The sequence below is a fragment of the Sinohyriopsis cumingii genome, chromosome 2 (genome assembly GCF_028554795.1).
Source record: "Sinohyriopsis cumingii isolate HCF-2022 chromosome 2, ASM2855479v2, whole genome shotgun sequence".
Classification (NCBI taxonomy): domain Eukaryota; kingdom Metazoa; phylum Mollusca; class Bivalvia; order Unionida; family Unionidae; genus Sinohyriopsis; species Sinohyriopsis cumingii.
In genome coordinates, this window is record NC_142962.1 from 54132436 (window position 1) to 54159383 (window position 26948).

The 26948-nt window shown below is 36.1% G+C and overlaps 1 protein-coding gene across 1 annotated transcript in view; it reads left to right on the top strand.

Moving 5' to 3' along the window:
- The first annotated feature begins 14565 nt into the window (after positions 1-14565).
- Positions 14566-26948, top strand: part of LOC149804880 (uncharacterized) — a 58326-nt gene continuing 45943 nt past the window's right edge. The window contains exons 1-5 of the mRNA XM_089933345.1: positions 14566-15091; positions 15573-15698; positions 17405-17518; positions 19812-19925; positions 26611-26838. Coding sequence (XP_089789471.1) covers positions 14614-15091; positions 15573-15698; positions 17405-17518; positions 19812-19925; positions 26611-26838 — 1060 coding nt within the window. The 5' untranslated portion in view covers positions 14566-14613. The remainder of the gene's footprint in view (positions 15092-15572; positions 15699-17404; positions 17519-19811; positions 19926-26610; positions 26839-26948) is intronic.

Sequence of the window (26948 nt, forward strand, 5' to 3'; positions counted from 1 at the left end):
TCATTTTCAAAGATTTTAGTGGCACACATAATTTCATTGATAAAAATTGCATTCATTGATATCGTTCATACAATAAGAAACCTGCATAAGTAGATTTGTTTGTAAAGCAAGTAAGCTACCACTGGACAGAGTCAATGTTCGAAAATTCCTCTTTATATGCTAACAAACTTGCCCACTAAATTTCATTTATTTCATATATGCAGTAGTTTGATCCTAATTTTACTATTTAAAATTTTTTACAATTCTAAATTTCAAATGTAAAAGAAAATTTGATAATTATGTTCTTGGCCTGAAATACAATCAAACAATTTGTACATAGAACTAACAATATTGTCATTTGTTCCAGATATGAAAAAACAGCTTAGCATTCTGGAAAAGAAGAAGGGTTGTGAAATTATTAGTCTGTGGACACAGCCCATATCAAATCACCTATTCTACTGTGCAGCATCCAGTGGTGTTGATAATGATGCAGTGGAACAGAAATGGATGTCAATTATCAATCATGTGACCAACAAACATGAAGGTCATAGTGAAACATTTCCAGATTGTCTCCATGGCCTTATGGAGCGGAAATGAATCAAAGCAGGTAATATTATTCAAAAACATTACTTATGCTTTACAGTACTTCATTTGCCATAAGGCAATGGTATGAAAATTAAATTATAAAAAATACCTTGCACTCCTAAAATTGGAAAAATAGATACTGTCAGTAACAGTGCTTGTGTCTAACATATGTTTTCTCAGTTCATGTTTGCATTTGTTTTAATTGTTGCATACTTATAAAAATGCAAGCTTCTGGTAGATTGTTGACAACAATGTTGTGTCTGTTGCAATTACGTATTACAATCCATTATAATATTTAGAGGCAATGCACTTGTAATATTTCAGACTATAAGGCACGCAAAGAGTTAGAACTATTGATATCCAAAAGAAGACTACTGAATGACATCCGCAAACTCTCCCCGGCAGAACAGATCTCGCAGCTTGAGGCACAACACAAGGTTGTCTGTCAGTTTGGCCCGAAGTTTGTTAGCTTCTCCTATCCAGGAATGAAACAAAGGCAAGGAATTACATATCACTGTATTATGCTCAGAAATTCATGTAGAAGATACAGTACAATAATGTTATTGAGAATTCAAATAAAAGGGTGTGCAGATCATTTTGCTGTGATATAGTTCTCAATTCAGTATTAGAAATGATAAAAAAGTTAAACTAACTATGAACTAAATCTTGAATGACACTTTATTTGACTATATAGATAAATAAACTGCATTAAAATAAAATCTCTTGTCATTCTTGTAGGTTGAACTTGGCAGCTTTACACACATGCTGCGTGTGTCATGTGTGATTTGGATTTTTTAACGTAGCTTAACAATTTTTCAGTCACATTGCTACGATGTCTGCAGTGTGGCAGTTTATAGTGATGTCTAGCACTGGGGCATCATGCCGCAGACATGTAGCATGATGTCCTACCAAGTCACATTATCCTGACACCAGGCCGACCAGTCCTAACACTAACCTCTTAATGCTGAGTGCCAAGCGAGGCAGCTATTAGTACCATTTGTGTAAGTCTTTGGTATGAATCGGCTGGGGATCGAACCCACGACCTCCCGCATCCGAGGCGGACGATCTAACCACTAGGCCACCGGAGCGGTCACACATGCTGCAATGCAGAGAGGGTTTAGGCTGTGAACAAAGATGGTCAGTTAAATTTCACAGTTCAACGTTTTCTTAAAGCTGCTTGATCAATAATTTACGATCATGCAACTATTGTAAGTTACATGGCATGTATCCATAATCCTGCATTTTAAAGAGTTACATGCAAGTGAATATTTTTTTATTTAAAAAATTAGTTTCAAGAAATAGTTTTGTTGATTAGAAGATCTTGAAGGACAGAAAAGGACAGAGTTTTTATCAAGCTGGAGCATTGAATTATGTTACCAAGCAAGTATGATAGAAAAGCTACACTCTAAGAAACATTCCAGTCCTCTTATGTCACTTGTTTAGGCTCGAATAAACAGTAACACAAGAAAGAGTGAAAACAACAAGCTTTGAAAAATACAATAATTTATTTCCCCGGAAAAATTCTGTAATAATGAAAAATATTATGAACTTACGGTTTTACAGAATCAAATCCAAAAATAATCCAAAAATAATCCAGAAATAATCCGAGAATAAAATTTTAGTAGTCCTAATAACAAAATGTTCTGCTGATTTCACCTTCGATTCCTGACAAAGAATCCAAGATGGAACACGATGACGTATGCTGCAATCTGTAGTGTTAAAGGCTACAGTTTCTTGTAGAAATAAAAATTATCACTCCGGTTTCTGATAGCTGAATACATTTTAATTAAAAAAAAACTGTTCTTGTTACACAATAGTACATGAGCACACGTATTTTAAAGAAACATAATGGAATTAATCCTTTTGAATCCAAGTAATTTGAAATAATTCCAAACCATGTAAATTGCATTAACTGCAAACAGCACAACATACAACAAAGAGTTTAACAGCCCAGCTTCTACTGAGATTAATTTTCCAAAACATGGGTTATATGGGCTTTCTAAAACGTAAACAACGGTCACGTGATCATCTTTTGGAAGTTTATAGAAGCAAGTACGTGTTACAGATCACGTTTACCCAGTGTGACCCTGACGAAAACCAATCATTTTTACTCTAAGAAATAAAATTTTTAAAAAAATTGTTTATATCTTAACGACAAAGTCCCGTCATGACCTTGGAAACAACCAATTCTTTTTAAATAAAACAGAACTTGTTTACGAAGGTTGCTACAAATTCTGAAACAAGGTCAGGATTTAGATCAACACCTGGTGTTTATAAACTAACAGTCAAGGTCAAACTATTTTCTAAAAAATGTATCATCTCTAGTGAATAAATTTACATTACGATATCATGTAATGAAAAATAAAAAATTTAAAACTGACAAACAATTGAATTGAAATAAATATATATTAAATCAGATATAATTAAATAAAATATACATAACAGTCCAAAAGAGCACTGCGCTAGTGTAATGTTAGCTTTCTCCCTAGAAAACATGAAAAATGAGACAGTACAATAAATTGTGGTAATTCTTATATTCCTGTTTGTCAAGAAGACATACTGCAGCTTGCCGCAGATAACGGAGTTTTAAACACGTATGTATATACTGTATTTTTAATAACAATAAGGTCTGTGCACAGGGGTTCAATACAAATGAAAGAAAGAGTAACGGACAATGGAAATGGGCTGGGTGTGTTATATTCTTACAGTCTGAGCATCCCAGTCCTCTGTCCATTGACCGATACCCTTCAGTTCATTTATAACAAGCTCTAGACTAGTAAATGGTGGTGGTGGAGATAGGATCGTGTACGATTTGTTTACATTGTGGGACAAGCTGTTGGGGTGTGGGAAACAAATACTTGTTCAGAGTTCTCATTTTCGTCTCTTTTAATCAAACTTATAGGAAAAAGAATAAATAACTCATAATAAATATATAAAACGGCGAAACTGGCTTACCACTCAACATTCCCAACGCTGTTTACTTCATCGTTCCCGTCCGTGTTACTCGTTATCTGCTGGGTCAGACTCAGAATCCGATGATTCGGCTCTTTCTTCGTTGTTGGCTGGCATAGGCTCATACATGTAAGGCTGCACTGTAAATTCGTTTTCAATAGTTTGGTCTAAATGTTTCTCTTCCATTGTCTGTAGTGTTTGTTTTCAACAACAAGAAATGTATAGGACTCACGGTACAAATTCAGTTCCCGTAGTAATCCTATGCAAACACCATGGTATTAAAAATTCAATAACTTCAAATTGTTGAGTGAGCATGATCAAACCTATATTTATCAGTATAGATGAAACATGGATGTCAGCTTCTTTGTAGAGGAAAGGATATGAGCCGATGCATTTTCTGGACCTGCACGTGTTTAAAACATGTGCTTTTAATTCCGCACCAGAGAGTCAGGTATTAATTTTAGAAATTAGTGTTCCAAACTTAAGACTGTTAAAGGACTGAAATTGCATCAATAAAACAATGTCTCTATTTTGTTTTTCATTTACAAATAGGATGAGCTCTCAAACGATTGTTCTTTTCTTCTTAAAACATAATTTACATTATTAACGAATCATGGTCAGCCAAACTCATATATACTCTATTGCATGTCCCATTTTCAGGCTGGTTTCCATTTTCCCATATTATTAGTACCGTGTGTCCTGTAATTTCTCTTCTGGGGATATATGTACGTTATTTTCGGTTGGCGTCCTCTATATGTGGGAAATCTTAGCTAAGGGGAGGTAACAGCGTTGTATGCTTATATTTCAAGTTAAAAAAAAATATTATATCATCTTTACACTTTATAATTGTTAAATTCTTTTTGTGCGAGTATGACTACTTTTATTCACGTAATGCAAATCTGATCTATAAAAAAAAATGTCAGAATATGGCCCGTGACCTTTAACTTTTACCATCCTTCAGTGGACCAGGGACACAGGCAAAAATACTCAGCGTCGTTTTTTTCCCCACGGATTTTCACTCGTATCCTGCTACCATAGTCCCATAGTCCAGAGAGAGAGAGAGAGAGAGAGAGAGAGAGAGAGAGAGAGAGAGAGAGAGAGAGAAACCGACACAGAGAAGAAGCTGGGGCGGGCGACTTTCTGATATCTTCATGTTTAATTAAGAATCGGTTTGTAGAACCTTAGTATATGTTTTAGAAAAATCAAAACATCAACAAAGCATTACATAGATAACAGTAAGAGTGCCTCGGAACCAAGATTTGACAGGTTATTGCAACTTTGTATCATTGATATTATGTACATTGTAGACAAATCCCAAGGAAAGCGTACACATGACGTTACGACGAACCAGGTTCTTATAGGCTGGTGCAAGGTCAGTTTCAATAGTTTCATCAAGCCCAATGTTGTGGTATCTCTCCAGATTTCTGCGTATTTTGTCCATTTTACTGGGGGGGGGGGGGGGCAGAAAAGGCTGCGATAAAAGTGTGTACCATGTTAAATTCAAGCAGAAAACGGGGATTATTATTTATTTTTTATTTTCTTGTGTCGCTAATGACTAATCAATGGAAATTCATCACTGATCCATGGAATCGATTGCATACATTTGAAACAATATTTATATATGCGGATCACAATTTGATATACCAATATTGTCGGTATATCACATTGCTTTATGGCAACACTTTAAAGGCCATATATATATATATATATATATATATATATATATATATATATATATATATATATATATATATATATATATATATATATAACCGGAGACTCTGATTAACAATGCAATTTATTATTCCGAGCATTTTCTGTGTTGCAACTATATTCCGTTTCTTTATGAGCGGCATAGCAACAGTATTGAAAATTTTCCTGTTTCCGGGCTGCCTGTGAACGTCTGGGGCTGGTGATCTTCGGCCTACTAAATTGACAGCAAAGAAATATATCTTTTTTAAAGACAGAACGTGCATACGTTGTACTTGTTCTCAATTATATCACCCCGAAATCATGAAAGGATTAAGTTGTATTACAGGTTTTATGTGGATTATTGTTGTATACCCCAATTTGTCAAGAAGTGAAGGTAACTTTTTCATTTTGTTTTATATAACACATACAATTTATTAACACTTATTTTATAAGTATGATATAGGTATGTCGGAATAGGTGTACATATACACAACTGAATTTGACTAAACCAAAAATGACCAGGAAGTTTCTTAAAAATGCATTGATAATGTTTTTACAAAAATGCAACGACAAAGCATATTTATAAAAATAGAAATACTCTAAATGTGAATTACATGCAAGTACTCAATCGAGAAATAGAAATCAGAGTTCCTTATAATAAGATTTCACTCAATGACTATATGACCTCTGATGTCACTGACATGTAGGTTGCGAGATTTGTATAGTCCTGTGACTCGGAATGCAAATGGCCAGGTCCAAGTCAAATTTCAGCAACGACGAACTTTCGTCTCGTCTGTCAACGGATTAAGGACATAACGAATGATATAAACGCATTTTCTGAGAAAATAAATCATATTACTATCGATTTTATGCAGGTATGTCTCGATGAAAGGTCGTTCAAGTTTGCCTAGTACTAATATTAGTACCCTTACTCGTACCTCGTGGACAGGGTACTAACATGAGCATATACGTGTTAATGGAGCAAGCCAGGTGTGAATCACACCCGACGCTCTTTTAGCCTAATAATAACACTTTAAACACATTCCTTGCATATAATCCAGTAAATAGAGTAGTCCTCTTATTTAATACCGGAAGTATCGAAAATCATTGTAGAAATAGTTGTAAAAGCTCGTTTACTTTTTTCAGCCGATATTTTCGTTTAGATCGTCCGCCACGTTATTTCAAATAATGATTACTTCCGTTCTCAGCCTCGTTTGTTTGTGTGCCATATTAGGACATTGACGCCTTATTTGGAAATGTAAACAAATCGTAGTAAAAATTTGGCACCGTTTGGGTCAGAAAATCTGCGCATTAAAAGTAAATACGGTTTATCGGCAACTTTGAAATTCCACCAAGAAGCGATTATTCGCACTTGATTGATAACAATATAGCGTAGAATATCCAAAATATGTTCTGGCAAGCCTTACGTAGAAAAGGGGTCACGGCGAGAGTCTCGCGTTGTCTGTCATGGTGGACAGGATAAGGTTAGAGTAACCATACCAATTTATTTTATCGTGTAAGGGCTTAATAAAGTCAAAATAAGCCAAACTTCTTTCACAACATGATTATACTTATGTAGTTGATTTCTACACTGTTTTTCTGACTTTAGTGATGATTTTTTTTGGCTCCATTACATGATATGGGATCAGTTCGTAGCCTCAGCCACAACAAATCAAGTTGAGGCTACGACATCGTAGCTAAAGTTTGCCGGGCTATTAAGCGGCTACCCCATGCCTACACCAAATGGTGGGCGAATTCCAACTTTTCGATAGGGAATGGACTCTGACCCTACACCCCAATATAAATGTCCAAATATCAAAAATAGGGTGGCACGGGTCAGAGGAAACTCGGACAAATGGCTACGATGTCTGCAGTGTGACAGTTCATCATGCCACAGACTTCTAGCATCATGTTCCCACCCAGTCACATTATCCTGGCAACAGGTAGACCAGTCATAGCACTGACCTCTTAATGCTGATCGCCAAGCCACCGGAGCGGTCTGCATTTTGCTGTGGTCATTCTGGAACTCGTATTGAACAAACGGTAAATATCCGAATTATAAATCAGAAATAGTTGTCTCTTGAAATTAATTCGAATTTATACTTTCGCTCTCTGATCGTTGCAAATATTTTCTTTTGATACGTCTGTAGAATTTTGGTCATAATCGTTAAATTTATTAAATTTTCAGCTTTTTTATGCGTGATACATTTTCAACTTTTATTTTTTTTAAAATTTTGGCTCAGCTATCTAAATTTCTGAATTGATTGGGAGTTAATTCAAAATTGAAAAAGTTATAGATACTTGGAAGCTTGAGTTGTTGAACTTTCACTTTTGAGATTCTTGATTAAAAAAGAATCCGAGATTTTAGTTAACCATACATTGTTATTTTAATTTAGACCGATCGTGCCAACTGGATATTTCTTTGCGCCTTTTCTCTTTTTTAAACATGCACTTAATAATTTTCAAGCGTTTTAAAAATGCTGTCTTTTGGCCTTAAATCCGATTTTACTGTATGAAACGAATACGATCAATACACGATTAGAGATAACGTGTAATTATTTTTCTCCAATGTCTCTAATAAACTTCCACAAATACGATTTTTACAAATTAAAACTACAAACTACATTTATAACATTTGCAGGGTGTCAAGTTTATTTGAGTAGTCTTCTTTATACACTATACATTTTATTAAGCGAATTATATACAGCGTGCTTTATTAGAACACGTCATTTTATGAAGGATTAAATGTTATCTGGCATGTTTTTATGTTGATGATATTATAAGAAAATAAAGAGACTTCTGGAACACTAAATTTCAACTAGAAAATACGCACAACAGCAAACAAAATAAATAAACAAAGAAATACATAGGGAAATAAAATAAAATAAAATAAAATAAAAACAAACAAAAACGTTGGATTCATTAATTCAAATGCCCCAACTTTCATCCATGTTTTCCGACTCCATGTCAGACAAGCTTTTGTAGCTTGCCTCTTATTTTTTGCTAGTGCTATGTTCAATTGATGTTATATATTTTGAGATATGTATTGTTTCGGTAAAAATGAATATATTTTTATTTTATTTTTATAAATCTCTATTATTTATCTAAGTGCGACTTAACCATATTTTTCGCTTTTTAAATAAAACAATGGCTAAATGCGGTGTTGATGTTTAGACTGGAAGAATCTGAAAGTCCTGATTATAAATATGATGATCTATTGACGGTAGATTTACGATTTGAAAGATAATTAATGGACCTAGTTTTGAATATCGCACGTGTTAGTACACAAAAAAGCATAACATAAATCTATACTTGAGAAATTAGACCGCTGTGGTTAGAGCGTCCACTGGTCGAGTCATACCAAAGACTTCTTTTTAAAAACAATGATAGTAGCAGCTGCCTCGCTTAGTGATCAGCATTAAGAGGTTAGTGTTCAGACTGGTCTGCCTGGTGTCAGGTTGATGTGACTGAGTGCAACATTATGCCCCATATCTGCCGCATTATGCAGACAGCACTAGACATCACTGTAAACTGCCACACTCCTGATATCTTGGTGATAAACGACCCTAAACAGCTGGACATCTAACACAGTTGGAGAGAAAAATTAGAGAAAATAATTTAAAATGGAGGAATAAACCACCACCACCCCGCAACCCCCACCCTGCTCAAAGGAAAAGGAGTAGCAATAGTAGCAGTTGTATTTCAACACAAATAACAGTTGCTCATACTTTAGAGAAACTGTAGTAAGTGATGTTTTCATACTTCATATACACCTTCTGTCTCAAATTCACCAACTCCAAGCAAATATTTTTCTTTTAATGATCAAAAGAGGCTCGAAAAAGTTAGCTATTTGTTTGATTTAGCAATGAAATCAGCATTACCTTGCTCTCGGATGCGGGAGGTTTTGGGTTTGATTCCCGGCCGAGTCATGCCAAAGTCTTATAAAAATGGTGCTATCAGCTGCCTCGCTTGGCGCTCAGCATTAAGAGGTTCGGGTTAGGACTGGTCGGCCTGGTGTCAGGATAATGTGGCTGGGTGGGACATCATGCTACATGTCTGCGGCATGATGTCCCAGTGCTAGACATCACTATAAACTGCCACACTGCAGACATCATAGCGATATGACTAAAAATTTTAAAGCTACATCAAAATCTAAATAACACACACACACACACAGACACAGACACAGACACACACACACACACACACATATTCTTTCTCTAAGATCTTTCTGCTGGAAGAGATTTGCCACTGAATGGTAACATGATATAATTCGTCTCGTCAGCTGGCAACATGTTTTCTTACAGTCAACATTACATAACCCAAAGTTGTATTTACGTTTGCAATAGCAAGTGTTAGGTAGGAGTTTTATGTTTTTTCTGGCCCATTATCAATCAGTTTTTATTTTCTTCTCTTTACTCTTGATGCATATACAGTAATGCCCTGGTAGAATTGTGAAATTTTTCAGATCACCGCAATATGTTGAATGTATACTTGCATCATATTAACCAGAGATCACTTTTAAAATATAGTCATTGGGTGATTTGTAATTACATTATTATGTTGTTTTGTATCATTTGATACAATAAAGCACTGCATAAACACCCACAATCACATTGATATTAAAATTTACACCAGGTACAATTTATTACTATTCTTCTTCTTCTTCTTCTTCTTCTTCTTCTTATTATTATTATTATTATTATTATTATTGTTGTTGTTGTTGTTGTTGTTGTTGTTGTTTTCAAAATCGGAGAGAGGAAGTATTTGCTTACATGCTTTGTCTAAATCAAAGCGATAGAATACACTGGTCAACAGTGAAATCATTACTGACTTGAAAAGGCCCTAATCTGTAGTATTTTGGTGTGCCGAATACGAATATAACCGTGAAAAATTTGTATTGGCTCTCGTTTTGAAGATATTCATATACCTCATTTTCTATGTTTCACTGTGTAAATTTCTCCAGTAGGACTGCAGCAACATCCGGAATAATGAAGTAACATTGCATAATACCATCTTGCTCACATCATCCACAGTTGATTGCATCATTTTCTGATGCAATGCAATACTAATGCCATGCGGCTGCTGAAGTAAGTTGACGTCAGCAGTGTACTATACATGTGTAGGCCTATTATACTAATGCCAGGCGGCTGCTGAAGCTGACGTAAGCAGTGTACTATATAAAGCCCAATCAGATAGGTTCAGCATTTAAAATATTTTAGACGTTGTGCGAGACAGTTCAAGCTACTGTTACATAAAACTTATTATTTTATCCATTTACGTACAATAAAGAACAGTAATGCCTCGAAAGTGTGTTAATACCGCGGACAATTTTTGCTATATTTGTGGGGAAGTGACATTTGCCAACCAGAAGAAAAGTATCAATTCTCAAGTGAAGAAGGCATATCATCTTTACTTCGGATGCAAGGTTGGTGACCAAGACAAGCCTTGGGCTCCGCATATATGCTGTGCTACATGTACAACACAGCTTTCACAGTGGTTGAATTGCAAAAGGTCATCAATGCCGTTTGCAGTCCCAATGGTGTGGAGAGAGCCAAGCAACCACCTAAATGACTGTTACTTCTGCTTGGTTCCTCCTCTTTCCGGCGGAATAACGAAGCGAAAGAAGTCGAGAATAGTCTACCCAAACATTCCGTCTGCATTGAGACCAGTTCCACATGGTGAGGGACTTCCTATTCCAGAACCTCCAGCAGAATATTCTCTTGATTCATCTGACGAAGACAAAGGTGAGTCGACCTGTTCTTCTCCTGGTCCATCAGCATGCAGATTTTCACTGTGGTGCATCATCAACCCCACACAGAATAACACAGGAAGAACTAAATGACCTGATTCGTGATTTGGACTTATCAAAGAACAAGGCAGAATTGCTAGGATCAAGACTCCAACAATGGAATCTTCTAGAAGAAGATGTCACAATTACTGCATATCGAAAGCGCCACCAGCAATTGGAGCCTTTCTTCAGAAAGAAAAGTAATCTGATATTCTGTTCCGATATTGAGGGCCTCATGAATGCTTTAAAAATCACTCATGACCCACAAGAATGGAGACTATTTGTGGACTCTTCGAAACTGAGTCTCAAGGCTGTGCTTTTGCACAATGGAAACATTCTTCCATCTATTCCAGTAGCGTATGCTGTCCACATGAAAGAGACATACGATAACTTAAGGCAGCTACTGAATTCCATTGAGTATAACAAGTACAGCTGGCACCTCTGTGGTGATTTGAAGGTAGTTGCCCTTTTAATGGGACTGCAGCAAGGATATACAAAATACATGTGTTTCTTATGCGAGTGGGATAGCCGAGCAAGGGAAATGCACTACATGAGGAAGGAATGGACTCACAGGCAGAATGTAGCCATTGGAGAGAAGAATATCCAACACCCAGCTCTGGTTGAGGCTCAGAAAATCTTGCTACCACCCCTTCACATCAAACTAGGTTTGATGAAGAACTTCGTGAAAGCCATTGACCGGACTTTGCCAGCATTCCGATACCTGCATGAAAAATTCCCTCGACTCAGCGAAGCAAAGATTAAAGAGGGAGTTTTTGTGGGTCCTCAGATTCGAGAGCTTTTCAAAGATGACCGGTTCAACAACTTGCTGGAAGGTGACGCGAAACAAGCATGGAATGCTTTTCGCTTAGTTTCTACAAACTTCCTCGGAAATGTTAGGGCAGAAAACTATAAGGAACTAGTAGAAGACATGTTGATGAAGTATAAGAAACTTGGCTGCAATATGTCTCTAAAGATTCACTTCCTTCATTCCCATTTGGATTTCTTTCCTAGCAACTGTGGTATTGTTAGTGATGAACACGGCGAACGTTTTCATCAAGATATCGCAACAATGGAACAAAGATACCAGGGAAAATGGTCCACTACAATGCTGGCTGACTACTGCTGGACACTCCTCAGAGATGCTCCCGAACAGCTGTACAAGAGACAGGCGAAGAAATCTAAGATGTAGTCAATGACTTGATTTTTTATAGGTAGGCTATTACAGTTGACCTTTTACTATTGGAATGCATTTCGTTATGTAAACATTAATTTCTTGCAGATTACAAAAAAACTAGAGCCAATTTTGCAATTTGACTGTCATATTCGTGTTCAGCACATAAAAATTGATAAGAATTGACTAATTTTATTTCAGTAACATGACTTTTGTAAAAATTTGTTGTCCAGTGATATATATGTTATGAATCAAACATCTAAAAAGTGTAGGTTCGTAAAACTCACACTTCTACAGAGCTAAAACGTTTGAGATTTTTTAGAAAACTGGTTCAGTTAACAAAGTTGCTTAAATTTTGAAAAACTCTAAAATCTAAGAGTTCAAAATGCAGATTTGTTTAATTTAAAAGACTCAGACATTGCAATTTTGAAACTTACATTTTCATCAACATTCTTAAAGTTAACAAAATAGAAAATTGTGAAATCTGAATTATTAAGTGTTACACAGTCGTTTGGAACAATTTTCAATTTCTTGCATGTGTAGTGATGATGTTTTGTACTGTAAATAAATCAGGTATATACTCGTATTTAAGATATATTAAAATAATACAGTGAAGAAATGGGTAATGAGCACAAATTGTTATATTAAAAAAACACAGGCATCCAAAAGGAGCATGAGATGACATGAAATTCACGTCAGTGTAATCTCTTTTAGCCAGAGCTCCGTGATATCTTTGTCATATGAGATCACCTGAAATTCCTGTCAGTCTAATCCTTTTCAACCAGACCTGCATGAGATCATTGCAGTATGAGTGTGTCTGGTAAAGGTCTATAGAAACGATTATAATAAGAATCCGAGCCCGAGACTCGAAGTCACATAGACAGGTGAGATGGCAGTGATCGGTAAATACGACCTATCTGTCCCCCCAACATCCATCATTAATGGGTAAAGGTTTGGTGTTTTACGGCACAGCAACACACCTAGGGTATGTAGTACCAAGACAATGTGGGTAAAGTACATTAGCCGACTGGGGCTGATCTGATGGCACCATTTCGATCGCGAGTTCGAAATGTTAACCTCTTGAGCCACCGTGGCTGCTCATGGCATCAATAGACTTTCATGATTTGGCTGGGGCATTTTTGATACATTAGAAGTCAAGAAAGAAGAAAAAATGAGTGACACTTATCGGTAGAAATTAATTTTGCAGACCTTTAACCAGACTCCCACTTGGCGTATATCTCGCGGAGTAACGCGAGAGTTGGGTTGAACTAGGTCAAAACACATCGTATGCCATAGTCTGATTTATCTGTCAACCACTGAGGAAATCGGTAACAGAGATATATACTCATTTCCGCATTGGTAGTCGGCCTAATGTGGTAATAGCATATACGTTTAGTACAATACTAATAAAATGAAAGCGATCTCGAATTATGTTCACAAAAAGGGTATTTAAGAAATACTAATACTGAGCAAAGGAATGTTAAGCTACCCAGTCGGTGAAACATTCCTGTCAATACTTTACCAAAGTCACTACACTGATTACTTAAACAAAATCGTTCTCAATTTAATGATAACTAATTAAACAGTTTATAATCCACGATATCTGCTTTTAATAAAGAGTTGCAAATTTGCAATTTTCTGAATAAAGTATCCATAAAACACACATGTCATTGGAATTTGACGTGTTTATAAATCACGTATTCCCCGCTGAGTCCGGAAAGTTAAAAAAAAAATACATGTAAAAGAATAAAAGATTGCTATTTAAAGCATGACGAATCTAATCTGTCATCCACGTATGCATACAATCATGCCTTCAAAATTTAAACTTTCTATCTCAGTTTTTGCGTTATGGTTTGGAAAAGTTAGTAGATAAAAAAAGAATTTCAATAGTACACACACACACACACACACACACACACACACTGTCATCACTGGAGGTATAAAACTACGCTATATAAGCATATTTAAAACATCACAAGATTAGTCCACGCATTCAGAAATCTCAGAGAAAATGCAGTTTCCCGCAAAGGTTCCCAAGAATAACTGCAATGATTCAAGTTGCAGAGAGAAAAAAAAAAAAAAAGAGCAAAAGTGTGATCATCATGATTTCCAGGGGAAATAAGAGTAATTTACGGCTTGTCCTTTTATTGTAGGACACATGAAGATAATTAGATTGAAAGTATGATTACATTTGCCTAAGGTTTCTTCCTACTACGTACAGGTACATATATCACTGCAATGGATGGAATGTCTAAATGTCTATTATAAAACCATTCTTGACAATAGGTACCCATATTGTCTCTCTTTATCAACTATCTCTTGGTATTATGCGACACAAATATAGATTCTTATTGCATTCTTTCCAGGATGTTCTTCCAGCAAGGCCGACGTAGTCTTCCTTCTTGACCAGTCATCCAGCGTTCGTGCCATAAATTTCAAGATCATGCTTTCTTTCGTACAGTCCATCGTCGCCGAACTTCCAATAAGTCCAGACCAGGTCCAAGTGAGCGTATGCCTCTTCTCTACAAGTGTTGCCAACATATTCTGGCTCAACACTTACAAGGACAATTCAAGTCTAATCGCGGCGATTGGCAAAATCAGCTATAGCGGTGGTGGCACGTATACTGGCAAAGCTTTGACATACGTCTTGAACAATAACTTTACTCCAGCAAGAGGGGCGCGGTCGGGGGTCCAGAAGTTATTGATTCTGATGACCGACGGTAAAGCAGATGACAGTGTTGATCAACCGGCGTTGAATCTCCAAGCTGCTGGAATTCCGGTTTTGTCCATCGGGATTTCGTCGCTGGCGGATCCAAACGGTCTAAGACTCGTCTCTCTAGATCCAAGCTTAGTTTATATCATAAGCGATTTCAGCGCTCTTCCCAGCATTGTTGCAAATGTCTTAGGCAGCACGTGCAAAGGTAAGAAATTGCGTATTAAATAATAAAATACAATTTTTTTTATGACAAGGCCATCTGATAATCTCTTTAATAACTTTGAATTACTCTTTGATTACAGACTCTTACCACTGAATTTGTTGATTGATTCCTCCAAATTTATTCAGTTCAGTATGAATTTATTCCTAATTCAGTGCAACACACGTGATTCAGATATATTTAGTCCATGTCGTCCATACTTCCCCCATCACATGATGCAAAACGATAATATTTCTGAAAACCCTGTATTTTCCTCAGTCCATACGTTTATATATCGTACTATATTTGGTTTTTATACATTTCTTTACTTTTATGTTTATCCGTTCGTCTTTACGTCTGAACCTCTACTACCACTTACAGGTGGATATTCTTGTTTGTTTCCTTCTTATTTACTTTGGTTCGTTCCGTCGTTCGTTTGTTATGTCTTTCCATAGGTTTGTCTATTGTCTGTATTGATTTATTTCAGTCACATCGCCCTCCACTCCGTGCAGCTCTGGACCTTGTTTGAATAATGGAACCTGTCATAATTTAAATGAAACCCACTATTACTGTAGCTGTCAGCAGTTCTTTACTGGAGTCACCTGCAAAACAGGTATCGTCAACATTACAACGTTATTTGAAAATTTATTTTTATTTCAAAAATCGAGTAATAAAATATTACCGGACAAAGACTGTTTTCATTGATGGGCTAATAAATGACTGAAGTCTGCTGATGAAGTCATATTCCTTAGTTTTATTCAAATGATGATTTGGATGGGAATGTAAGTGCGATAAACATATTTCTGGGTATGACATAATCATATAAAGTAAGATTCTAGAAGATTTTATGAGTATTTAAGGATGTGCATGATAGAACTTGATGACAGTGTTGTTTATCACATGACTGGCTATCACACGTGACACATATTATGTACGATTTCATAAATTTCAGGGTAAGTAATTGATCGCAACATTTCTAATCAATTACAGTGTTAAAATTCACTCTTTTAGCAGTATCAACAATATGTTTCATTGTTTGATTTATGATATGAGAAAACCAACCTTCCACCCATCATATTAAAGCTTTAGATCCCCAGGTCTTTTACAACAAAATGTATATTTGTATTGAAAGCCTTGAATTTCTTTCTCTATTGGGCTTAATTATGAAGTAGACAGCATTGACAATTGTATATGCATGTATCTTTCGGAATGGTCTGACAATTCTTACAGAAAGAGGCTTTCTTTTTATACCGTGTGGGTGAGAACATAATCCGATTGATGCTGATTTGTGTACCATTAAAAGCAGAATTACACGTTTGCGCACCTAAAAAAGAAGTTATTTCAATTTATCACATTAAAGAAATCGATTGGAACCTACAATTGGTATGTGGTGCTTTTAGGTGAATGACTTTTTTCAGATTTTTTGTTCGTTTATATGTTCCTATTCATACCGAAATGAACGATTAACGAATTTATTACTATGACGCGAGCTCCTACATGATATAAATTTGAAATTTAGCGCATTGAGTCACCTTTTGAGAATATTACATTTATGAAAACGCAAGGTTTCTGAATGAAAATTGTCAATCCATAGTCGTGATTTTGACATAAATTTTAGTAAAAGACAGACTATCTTAAATCTTAAATGACTAGAATAATAAGACGGATAAACTTAAAATGAATGCATTATTATTTTAGCTTTGTGTTTATCGTATTTTATTATTGCCTGATAACATGACTTTTGACAGTAATGCAAAATAGTTCGCCCCTTATAAATTCTTTTGTACAGATGGCGTGTTTGCATTATACAGTGGAGTGTAAATTTTGATATTTTGACTATTCTGAAACAAAGCTTTCCTCCACGTCAAGACCTGGTCATGAAAATGTATGAATCTAGTTGAAGCTTCTTCTTTTTAAATAAGCGTCCACAATTTGTGATTGTCGTTTCCTGTCGATACCATCATCATTTGTATGATCTATTTATGATTCATGTCCTACCCAAGTAATCTCGAACAACTCAGGGCTTGAACTCAAACTCCAAGTCCTACATTTTTACATTAATAAGAATATACTCTGTATCCATGAACTTCCAGAATTTACTAATCATGCTAAATTCCAGTGAAATATTTGGAGTTGGAGTTGAGCGATGTGCCCAAAAAATTCAGCCATACAGGACGTATACATACATATCATGATGCTCTTCTTAAACTTTCTTTATTGTCACTTATTACAGCCATTTATTTTACTGTTTAACTGCACTAGTATACTGAGTCTATAAAGTGATAGCAATAAATTCGTTTTGAATTGTATGAATTACAGAACTGACCATATGTGACCCCAACCCCTGCGCACACAATGGCACGTGTAGGAATATAACTGGTGGTTTTGAATGCATGTGTTTCTTCGGATATACTGGAGCAATATGTGAGACAGGTAAGGAGCAGTTATTTACGATTTGTTTATTAACAAATCGCATCGATAAGAGTCTCAGTTCAAGTTAAACATGAAAGTTTGAAAGAATTTGCTTTTTTATTTATTGTAGGCAAGATTTTACATGACTGTAAAATTGTCTTGTTATAATGGAGCTCATCAAAGAAAAGATCATGGATTTAATATGTATATCTTAAGCAAAGGTCATTTAATACATACTTACACGCAACCCCCGCATATATATATATATATATATATATATATATATATATATATATATATATATATATATATATATATAACCTTATAATCCAAAGGCCTTTACAATGATGATTTCGGCCCAAATCCACTTAAATCCACCCAGATCCACACCCAGATCCATACCAAATCCACCGAAATCGACAAGATATTGACATGAAAGTTTTTCTATTGTTCGGCATCAATAAAATTTCATGATCTGCATTAATATCTTGTCTTAGTAATGTGTCAGCGATATTAGCATATGCTTCAAGTTCAACTTAACGACAATACGTCAGTAAAACTTTATGTGTGCTCATGTATAACATTCCTGAAAGTAAATACAGTATTAAATGTTGTGATGCATAATGATGTGTATCTGTGTTATGTAAATATCTTTGTCCATTTGCGGCATACCATGCCATACTAGCTGTGGAATGGTCTGCTGCTTCAATGAAGGCGCTGGACGCCAATCGCCTTAGCTATAAATGGTACATCGGAGATGCAGAATTTCATTTTTCATTATATTTTCGATCTCTTCAATAAGTTCTGGGAACTTATTTCTGTCCCAGTTAACAGCCACCTTTAACTTATGATTCACTGACTCTCTGTTGTTTGTCTACGGTGTACTAAAGACCTGCCAGCTCTTACGATTTTGCCGTAAGTCTTACGAAATTTACCCTTAAAATACGGCATACAAGCCAAAACTACGGAAAAATGATAATTCCTGAAAAATCCGGAAAATTTGTTCATCCGTGTTTGATTTGGATCTGGGTTTCATATTAGAAGTAGTGGGATTGGTCAGGGAACCAGACTAACTTTATAGCAGCACATCAGACGCTTTAAACTGCACATATTTGTTCACGCGAAGCGTCTACATGATAAAACTGTTAATCATATAAATTTTTTAAATGGCGTTCAGCAAGGTATGCATGTTTAAGACAAAATGGGAAATAAGCCTCTGTTTGTTTTTCAAATACACGCTACGTAATTTGTCAACATAATCAGTGACAACAAAAGTCTGATTAACTGTTATAGCCCTTCTCCAATCCCAAACACCACAGTCATCTGGAAAGTTTTTGACACCAATATCGTCATCAGGTGCTCCAGTTGCAATGTATACGTCGCTTTTTATTCCGTGAGGGCTGCTTTTTTCTCGTCTTCCAGTGGACATGATAACTTTCACTAATTCCTCGTTGGTCATGAAGTTTACAGGGCCCCTAGCTGGCATCATCGCTGGAAATGGAACTGATTTATATCGAGTGTTTACAAATGACACGGCAGATATGGCACAATGATCCAGCGATTCTCTGCATTCGTGTGTGGTTACCGCTTCCATAATGTAACTGTCTTCTTGAGACTCACTGGTTTGTAAAATGCCATAATAAATCATCCAAACTCGCACTGCAGTTCGGCGAATCAGGAGTTAATAAATCATCGACATCACTGTTCTCATATTCTTCACATTTCATCCTTTTTATGTGCCAAATGGCCCTCCGATTTAGATTTCACATTGACTACAGGGACAGAGTGGTTTACTGTGGATCTGATTTTGTATATAAATATAATAGTGAAAAGAAACATTAATAAGAGATTAAAGAGAGTACATTCCAAGAATCAGTTGGAAAAGATCAGACACCAAGTTATGAATATTTTTGTAAGCTATCTCAACATTTGGATTGGATATCTCCTTAGCATTCTTCTCGAATATAGATATATGCAATTACTTATGCAAATTAGGGACATATATGTCGTCCCGGACTCGATAATTTCCGAGCAAGTGGTAATTGGAGATGGTATTTTCGTTTCGTTTCGTATAAAGAATTTCGAATTGCTTTTGTAATTTAAATTATTTTATTTTAACCAAGAGCCTGAGACGGCAGGCACAATGCGATATGGTATGGATTTGGGTGGATTTTCGTATCAGCCAATCAAAGATCATCTCCTGATACTATTTAAACTGAAGTGGTCATTGCAATGTCACAAACCAACACTTTTATTGCAACATATGGCATTTTTGTCTAATAATTGCCATATAATTTTGACTTTTTGGCTACAGATATAAATGATTGTGCTGGCGTGACGTGTTTGAATGGTGGTACTTGTACAGACTTAGTGGGAAGTTACCAGTGTACATGTCCACAACGTTTTAATGGAACACACTGCGAAATAGGTAAGTCATAACCATATAATTTCTTGTTGAAAGACACAAAATGATGGGTTTTAAAATAAAATAAGGCTAGACATAAATTACGGCGGTCAGGATCAATCCACTAGATCATGGGGTGCTCTGTTTGCTGTAAGGAATTGTTTTTTCTTTCATAAAATAAAATGACCTAGAGTATTTGTAAAAGATTTTTCTTTTGTTATATTGATTCAATTGGATAAAATTTATTTGATGATTTAAACAATGTGAGCTGTAAACTGAGGCTAGAATGAAGTCAGCCGCTAGAAAGAATTCCCCTTAAAGAAAAGTTAGTACGGAAAGGAATATTCGGTAAGAGATTGGGATGCATTGTCATCATAAAAAAGAACTGCACTCCGTAATGCAGCATTTTTCACCCTTAGCATAATACCCTTTTATACAGAGGGATTGTATACTTCTACACAGAGGGAGTGTGTACTTCTACACAGAGGGAGCGTATACTTTGTACAAAGGGAGTGTTTGCTGTGTAAAGAAGGAGTGTATACTTTGTTATTTGAATATTCTGAAACAAAGCCCCTCCCTCGTCAAGACCACACAATCTGACCAAGTATCATATAGTTGAAGCCTTCCATTTTTAAAATAAGTATCCACGCTGAGCATGTGTAATTATTGTTTCCTGTCCATACCATGAAAATGTTCATAATCTATGTAAGATTCCTGTCTTTGCCAAGTAGTCTCGAACAGCACGGGGCTTGAACTAACTCTAAGTCCTAAATTTCGACATTGTGTAACATTATTCATAATATATTTTGTATCCAAGAACTTTCAGAATTTTCTAAGCATGCCAAACTCCAGTTTGTCGCGTGCCCTATGCGGAATTGTTACTAACACCGGAGAAAGACGGAGAATTAAAAGATTAAATTGATCCGATCCCCCAGTCAGCAAAGCCGACGGTCTAGGTGCATAAAGTATAAAAAAGATAAAAAGGTGAAAGGTATAACAATTTAATAAACTATATCACGGTATTCAACAATTACAGGACAATATTTAAATACAGTTGATTCAAATGAATACAACAAATTCAAATTGCCAGTTATTTCATCACGCTAAATTAAAGGTGAGAGTGTTTCCTTATCGTGTCCTTTCTATGTTAATCATCTGTAACTTCTGCCATGTATCCCGTTTGGTACTTCCGGTATCCTTGTTTCCGGTCTCCATCCCTTTCCTTAGCACAACTGGCTGTTCTCCCGGCCCTGCGCCTTCGCACAACTGGCTATTCTCATGTGCTCTTCAGTCTTCTACTCTCTCTAATCTTCTGGTGGCGCCCTATCCCATCCGGAAAGCTTCCTGTTGATTAGATGGTACGTACGATTGTGTCTCCTTGTTCAATCACACGAGAATTAACACACTCTCACATACCTTCCATGAGCATAATGGCAATTAGATCACTAGGTCAGCTCATACACTCACATCTAAATATTCCACACACGCTTGTTCCTTAATAAAAGGTACAACAACAACAATATCACGACTTCTGATGCATACAAGCATATCCCTAATTCTCGATATAGTAAACTATCAACATCAACAATATTCCTACACATTTTCTATCATACAAATTATAAAAGACACATACAAATATAAAAACGAGTAATTTATACGTGCACAAGCCAGCAATGCCTAATTCCGCATAATCCACAACTATATATTAAAATACAAACATGTGCAAGTTCTAACACTGCTCACTATTAAATTTTTCAGTTCTGCACCACGATGCAACATCGTAGCAGATTACATCATCCACTTCGATTCTATCTTAACGACTTCATACATTAATCTTCAATATTAATAATTCGCTATACATAGAAGATTAAATTTCTACTATATTAAATGCATAATGTATAAATTTTACGACAACTAGTTAGGAAAGTTAAACCGATTTGGGTCAAGATATTTCACCTCAGAAACCGTTGTCAAAAAGTCTTGTCCGAATTTTCTAGAAATCCTTTTTTTTGGGGAGGGGGAGGTGTACCTCGTCTGATCTTTCCAGACCTTATAAGGTAGCTCCACTCCCTTTAATGTTTGTGTTAAGTGTTTGCTATATTCATTAAGTTGTTTTTAATATTTGTTAACAATGTGTGCTATATTCTTTAAGTTTTTAAGTTTTGTATATTTTATGAATTAAATAACTTTTATGAATAGTGTCTTGGTTGTATGCGTTGATGTCCTTTCGGATCTTTTTTTATATACTTTGGACCAGTTTCTATTTCGGTTAGACTGTCCATCTCACTGATGTCATACTTTGTTTCATATAGTTCCTCATCGCATGACAGCTTATAATCTTTCTTCCTCTGTCTTTCACTTTCTTCCGATGTCGATTTTGATAAGTCTTTTTCAAGTTCCTGCCACATAGATAATCTCACTTTCTTTCTTCTTCTCTGTAGTTTCTTTGGAGGGTTTTCTTTTTTTTTTTGTTGTTTTTCTGGTATTACTCTTTGCTTTCTTTGTTGTTGTTGTTGTTCTTCTTCTTCTTGTTCTCTTATTTCCTTAGTTGTTAATATTGTTTTATTTTCTTGTTGATTCTGTTGTTTTTCCATTTGTTTCTGTTTGTTTCTCTTTTAGTTCTTCTTGTTTTGTTGCTGTTTGCCAATCGGTTGTAGTTGTTGTTGTTTTCTTTTTTTGTTTTTGGATCGATTGCCGGATCAATTGCTGGTTCGCTTGCAGTCTATTCTCTTGTGTCCCTTTTCCTAATGGTTGCTGTTGTTGTTGTTTATCATTTTGGTTTTGTGTTGTTTCCTATGTTCATGTTTCTCTTTTTCTTTCTCTCCTGCTTGCTGCTGTTTTAATTGTTTTGGGAATATTGTTATCTCACTAATGTGGTGTGTCTGTTGTACTTGCTGCTATTGTTTTGTTAGTTCTTGTTGTATTTGGTACCTCTTGGGCGTGTGTCCAACTTTCCCACATTTATGGCATTTCCTGTGGAAGATACATCCTTTTTTGTACCACGTTTTTGCTAAAAAGCCGTGTAAAAAGACTATTTTCTTGATGGCGTATAGCTTTTCTCTTTCTATTTTGAGTATTCTGGTACCATTCTTTATTGTGTATCCAAGGTTGCGTCCATTCTCGCTCTAAACACTTTGGTTTGGAAATTTGTTGGAATAGTTCTACCGTAGCTTCCAGTAGAATTTCCATTGGTTTATCTACAATATATAGTTCTTCTGTCATCTTTCTTATTTTCCTCCGAAATGGTTTAGGTTTTTTTATGATAATTGTTTCTCCCGTAATTTATATTTCCCCGTATGGCATAATTGGTTCAGTCCCTAATGGTCTCAGTTTAAAACCTCCTTTCCCATTCATATTCAAACTGTCTGCTAGGTCTATAAATCCCCTGTTCATTATGCTCAAAGCTGCCATCACCCTACCCGTTGCTGGTCTTTGATCCACCGGTATTCTTGTTGTATTTCTTGCTTTCACTTTTTATATGAACACTTCAAGTATGATCCTTCTGTTTTATCAATTAATTCGGTATCAAAGTAATTTTCCAGTTCGATCAGTTCTCTGTTTCTCGCCATCTTTGTTTGCTCGCGCGTCTCGTGCACTGAGTTTGTTTCAGCTTAAGAGAAAATTTAGTTACATTGTTCCCGTCCTGAAATCTTCGTAATTTGTATCTCGTATTGTATGATTTTATACTTTTACGTATAATGTTCCATGGATTCTATTCAATCTTGTAGTAGTAAAGTTTTATTCACATTCTTGTGGACTTTCTGGCTGTGAACGTACGCGCAGTTTGTTTAGTTCATGCCATGACAGACCTTACTTTTCAAGGATGAGTGTTAAAACCTCGTTTTTACGCTCCTTTTTACGAGTGCAAAAGTTGCTCTCGAAGTACGTAATGTTTCTTTAGTCACTTCCAAACTGTACTGATCCTTCCAAAGCGAACGTAAAAGGATAATTTCTGGCTGGATGAGAAACCAGCCCAAAAATTGACTATCTTAGTTCTTATTGGATACCGGTGACCTCTTTGAAAACTGTTTGGGGTAGTAGTGCTCTCACACACACACACACACACACACACACACACGCACGCACGCACGCGCGCGCGCGCGCACACGCACACACATATGAAAGTTTTACACCTCAATTGTACATGTGATATAGCAAATTCTCTTCTCTTTTTTTAGTCTTACTCGGCTGAACAAGCTTTACTTCTGGCCACCCACTTATGTAACAATTCACACATATCTAGAAACATAATTAGTCATTGCTCTATTAGGATCTCTGTTACGCCAGAGTTAATTAACAGATACCACCCTCAGCCAATGGGTCAGTTGGTTTGCAACTTTGAGTCATCAACGGCTAGGTTATATATTAACTGACATGTAGCTCTGCAAATTTAAAAACAAGAAATACCTTTGAAGTAAATAATATAGCTCACTATTTTAGATTCTAATATGAAAAATATGATACAGTTCTATATTAATATGGGTCTGGTTTACAAACGGAGATGATTCAAGATCAACGCAGCTGTCTATTAATAGGACATGATCACAGGGGCTCGTATCGTTGCTTATAATTTACCTGTCATTCATCGCGCCCGCTTGATATGCAAGAAGAACGCGCTGAATGGAATACTGCCTTCTCATTGGCCAACTGAAAATACATGCAGGACATCATTTTCTTTAAACCAATGAGAAGACAGTATTCCATTCAGCGGAATTTCACTTGAATATTCAGCGAGCGCGATTATGGCCATGTCGAGCAGTAGCGTGGGAAAATGGTCTGTCATTCCTTAAAGGCATGATAGGAAGCCAAACTTGGGATATTCATACAAAGTCGAATACCTGACCTAAACATCAGTACCCAATTTATTTTGCTACGCGAAATGTAGCTTGAAATATCAGCGTTTATAATTAAATAGGTCGCGCGAGAAAGTAGTGAAAAGAACTCCCTTGTAGTTATTATATAGTACGTGTACGACAGACAGGTAAATTGTAAGCAACGATACGAGCCCCTGTGGAAATGGCTGGGTGGTCCTAACCATGGTGATCCACTTTTCAAAAATTGTCATGTCTATTGAGATTCTTCTTTTACATTGACAGGGCACCGCTTCTCGTCGTTTATTGAGGTATTTATTTAAATGGAACACCCTTCTAATTTAATTTGGTGAGGAATACCACCGTAATGTTTATGTTTCTTGCATATATATTTTGAAAATGGTGCTAGTAATCCTGTAGAGCACAAATACACACACACAAACGCGCGCGCGTTACCAGAACAGGTAACCAGTAATGCCTTGAGTCAAGATTGTTTTTGATGTTAGGCTGAGCTGTTATTTTCTACATAATTTATTTCATTATAAAACTTGAAATGCCAGACCAGGAAATCCATCTTTCATTACGATAATGTATCATACACTTGCGATGAAATGAGTATAAAAAATGCCAACGATTTTAGGATATGTCCTGAACAAACTGATTTCCTGTGAGAAAATACGTGTTTTATTTTATAAGTTCATAGATATTGACTAACAAAACAATTTCGCACCGTAATGTTGTTGTTGTAGGGTTGAACGTCATTTTCAGCACAAGATAAGCTATACATGGTGGCCAGTATAGATGGTGGAGGAAGAACTCGGGAAAAGCACGGAAAGAACCACCGACCCACGAGAAGTTACTGGCAAGCGTTTTCACATACCCACATTGGCCGAACCCGAGACTCGTACCCACACAGATAGAGGTGAGATGGCAGTAACAGCGAGCACTTTAGACTACTCGGTCACTCGGGACTGCGCATCATAATGCAGTTTTCGAAAGTTCTATCTGGTTTATGCCCACACATTCATATTTGATGTCTCTAACATAGTTCTCTCTCTCTCTCTCTCTCTCTCTCTCTCTCTGGTCATACAGTATTATGAATTGAATCAAGAAATAAACTTAAAAAAGCTATATTATAGTCAAAAAGAATAAAATGTTCCGTATAAATTTCGGATCCATGATTCTACTAATCCGCAGAGTCTGGATATGTCAAACTGGCGTTGTCCAGAACTCTTTTTAATTATTCACAATACTCCCAAAATTAAATTGTAGTCCAATGATTATTTTCTGTTTCCGTTGAATAAATCAAACAAACGTTTTTCCTCTCTAATAATATCGAAATACAGTATAAAATAAATGTGCAGACTTATTGTTATAACAAGAACGCAAGAAATTAGAAAGAAAAAATTGTTCTTTTCCACGAACTTATATACAAGTGAAGAAGTGAAAACGCATTTTGCTACCATTTGTTACATGACACTTTGCAAATCTCCTATATCGTGAAAGAACCAACATGAGCAAACTCATAACTTAATTCTTCTAAGATACTATCTGACCGACCTATCCAATGGGAAGCAACCACAAACTTGTCAACATGTTTACTACCAATATATTTTTTGTTAAATGTAAACACTTATTTATAGATCCTACGGAATCTTACTCTTAATGTCTTGAAACAGAACCTATGCACTTGCACACAGATTAGCTATAGATAATCACTACAATTTAGAGTCATGAATAAAAGTTACAAGTATTATAGATATACAGAATTACATACATACATACATACATACATACATACATACATGCATACATACATATGCCGCCGTTACAGTACCAATTAACATTAAATTATAAAAATGTATATGTTAATGAAGAAGCTAACTCTTTACCTGCAGATACTGACGATTGTGCTAGTACACCATGCCTAAATGGAGCAACATGCATCGACGGTATGAAAGATTATTCCTGTACATGTGTGGCTGGTTACACGGGCAGAATCTGCGAAGTCGACACAGATGAGTGTGCGTCCCAGCCATGTCAAAACATTGCCACGTGTAACGATCACATTAACCTTTACACGTGCGATTGTCTTGCCGGATATACCGGGGAAAACTGTGAAATAGGTAAGTACACGCCTACTTCGCTCCTTGAAAATCTACCATGAACAATAGCCACCGAGTATCGCCAATCCCTTGGAATCCATGTTTATAAGCTGGTTTACCCAATCCTTCTG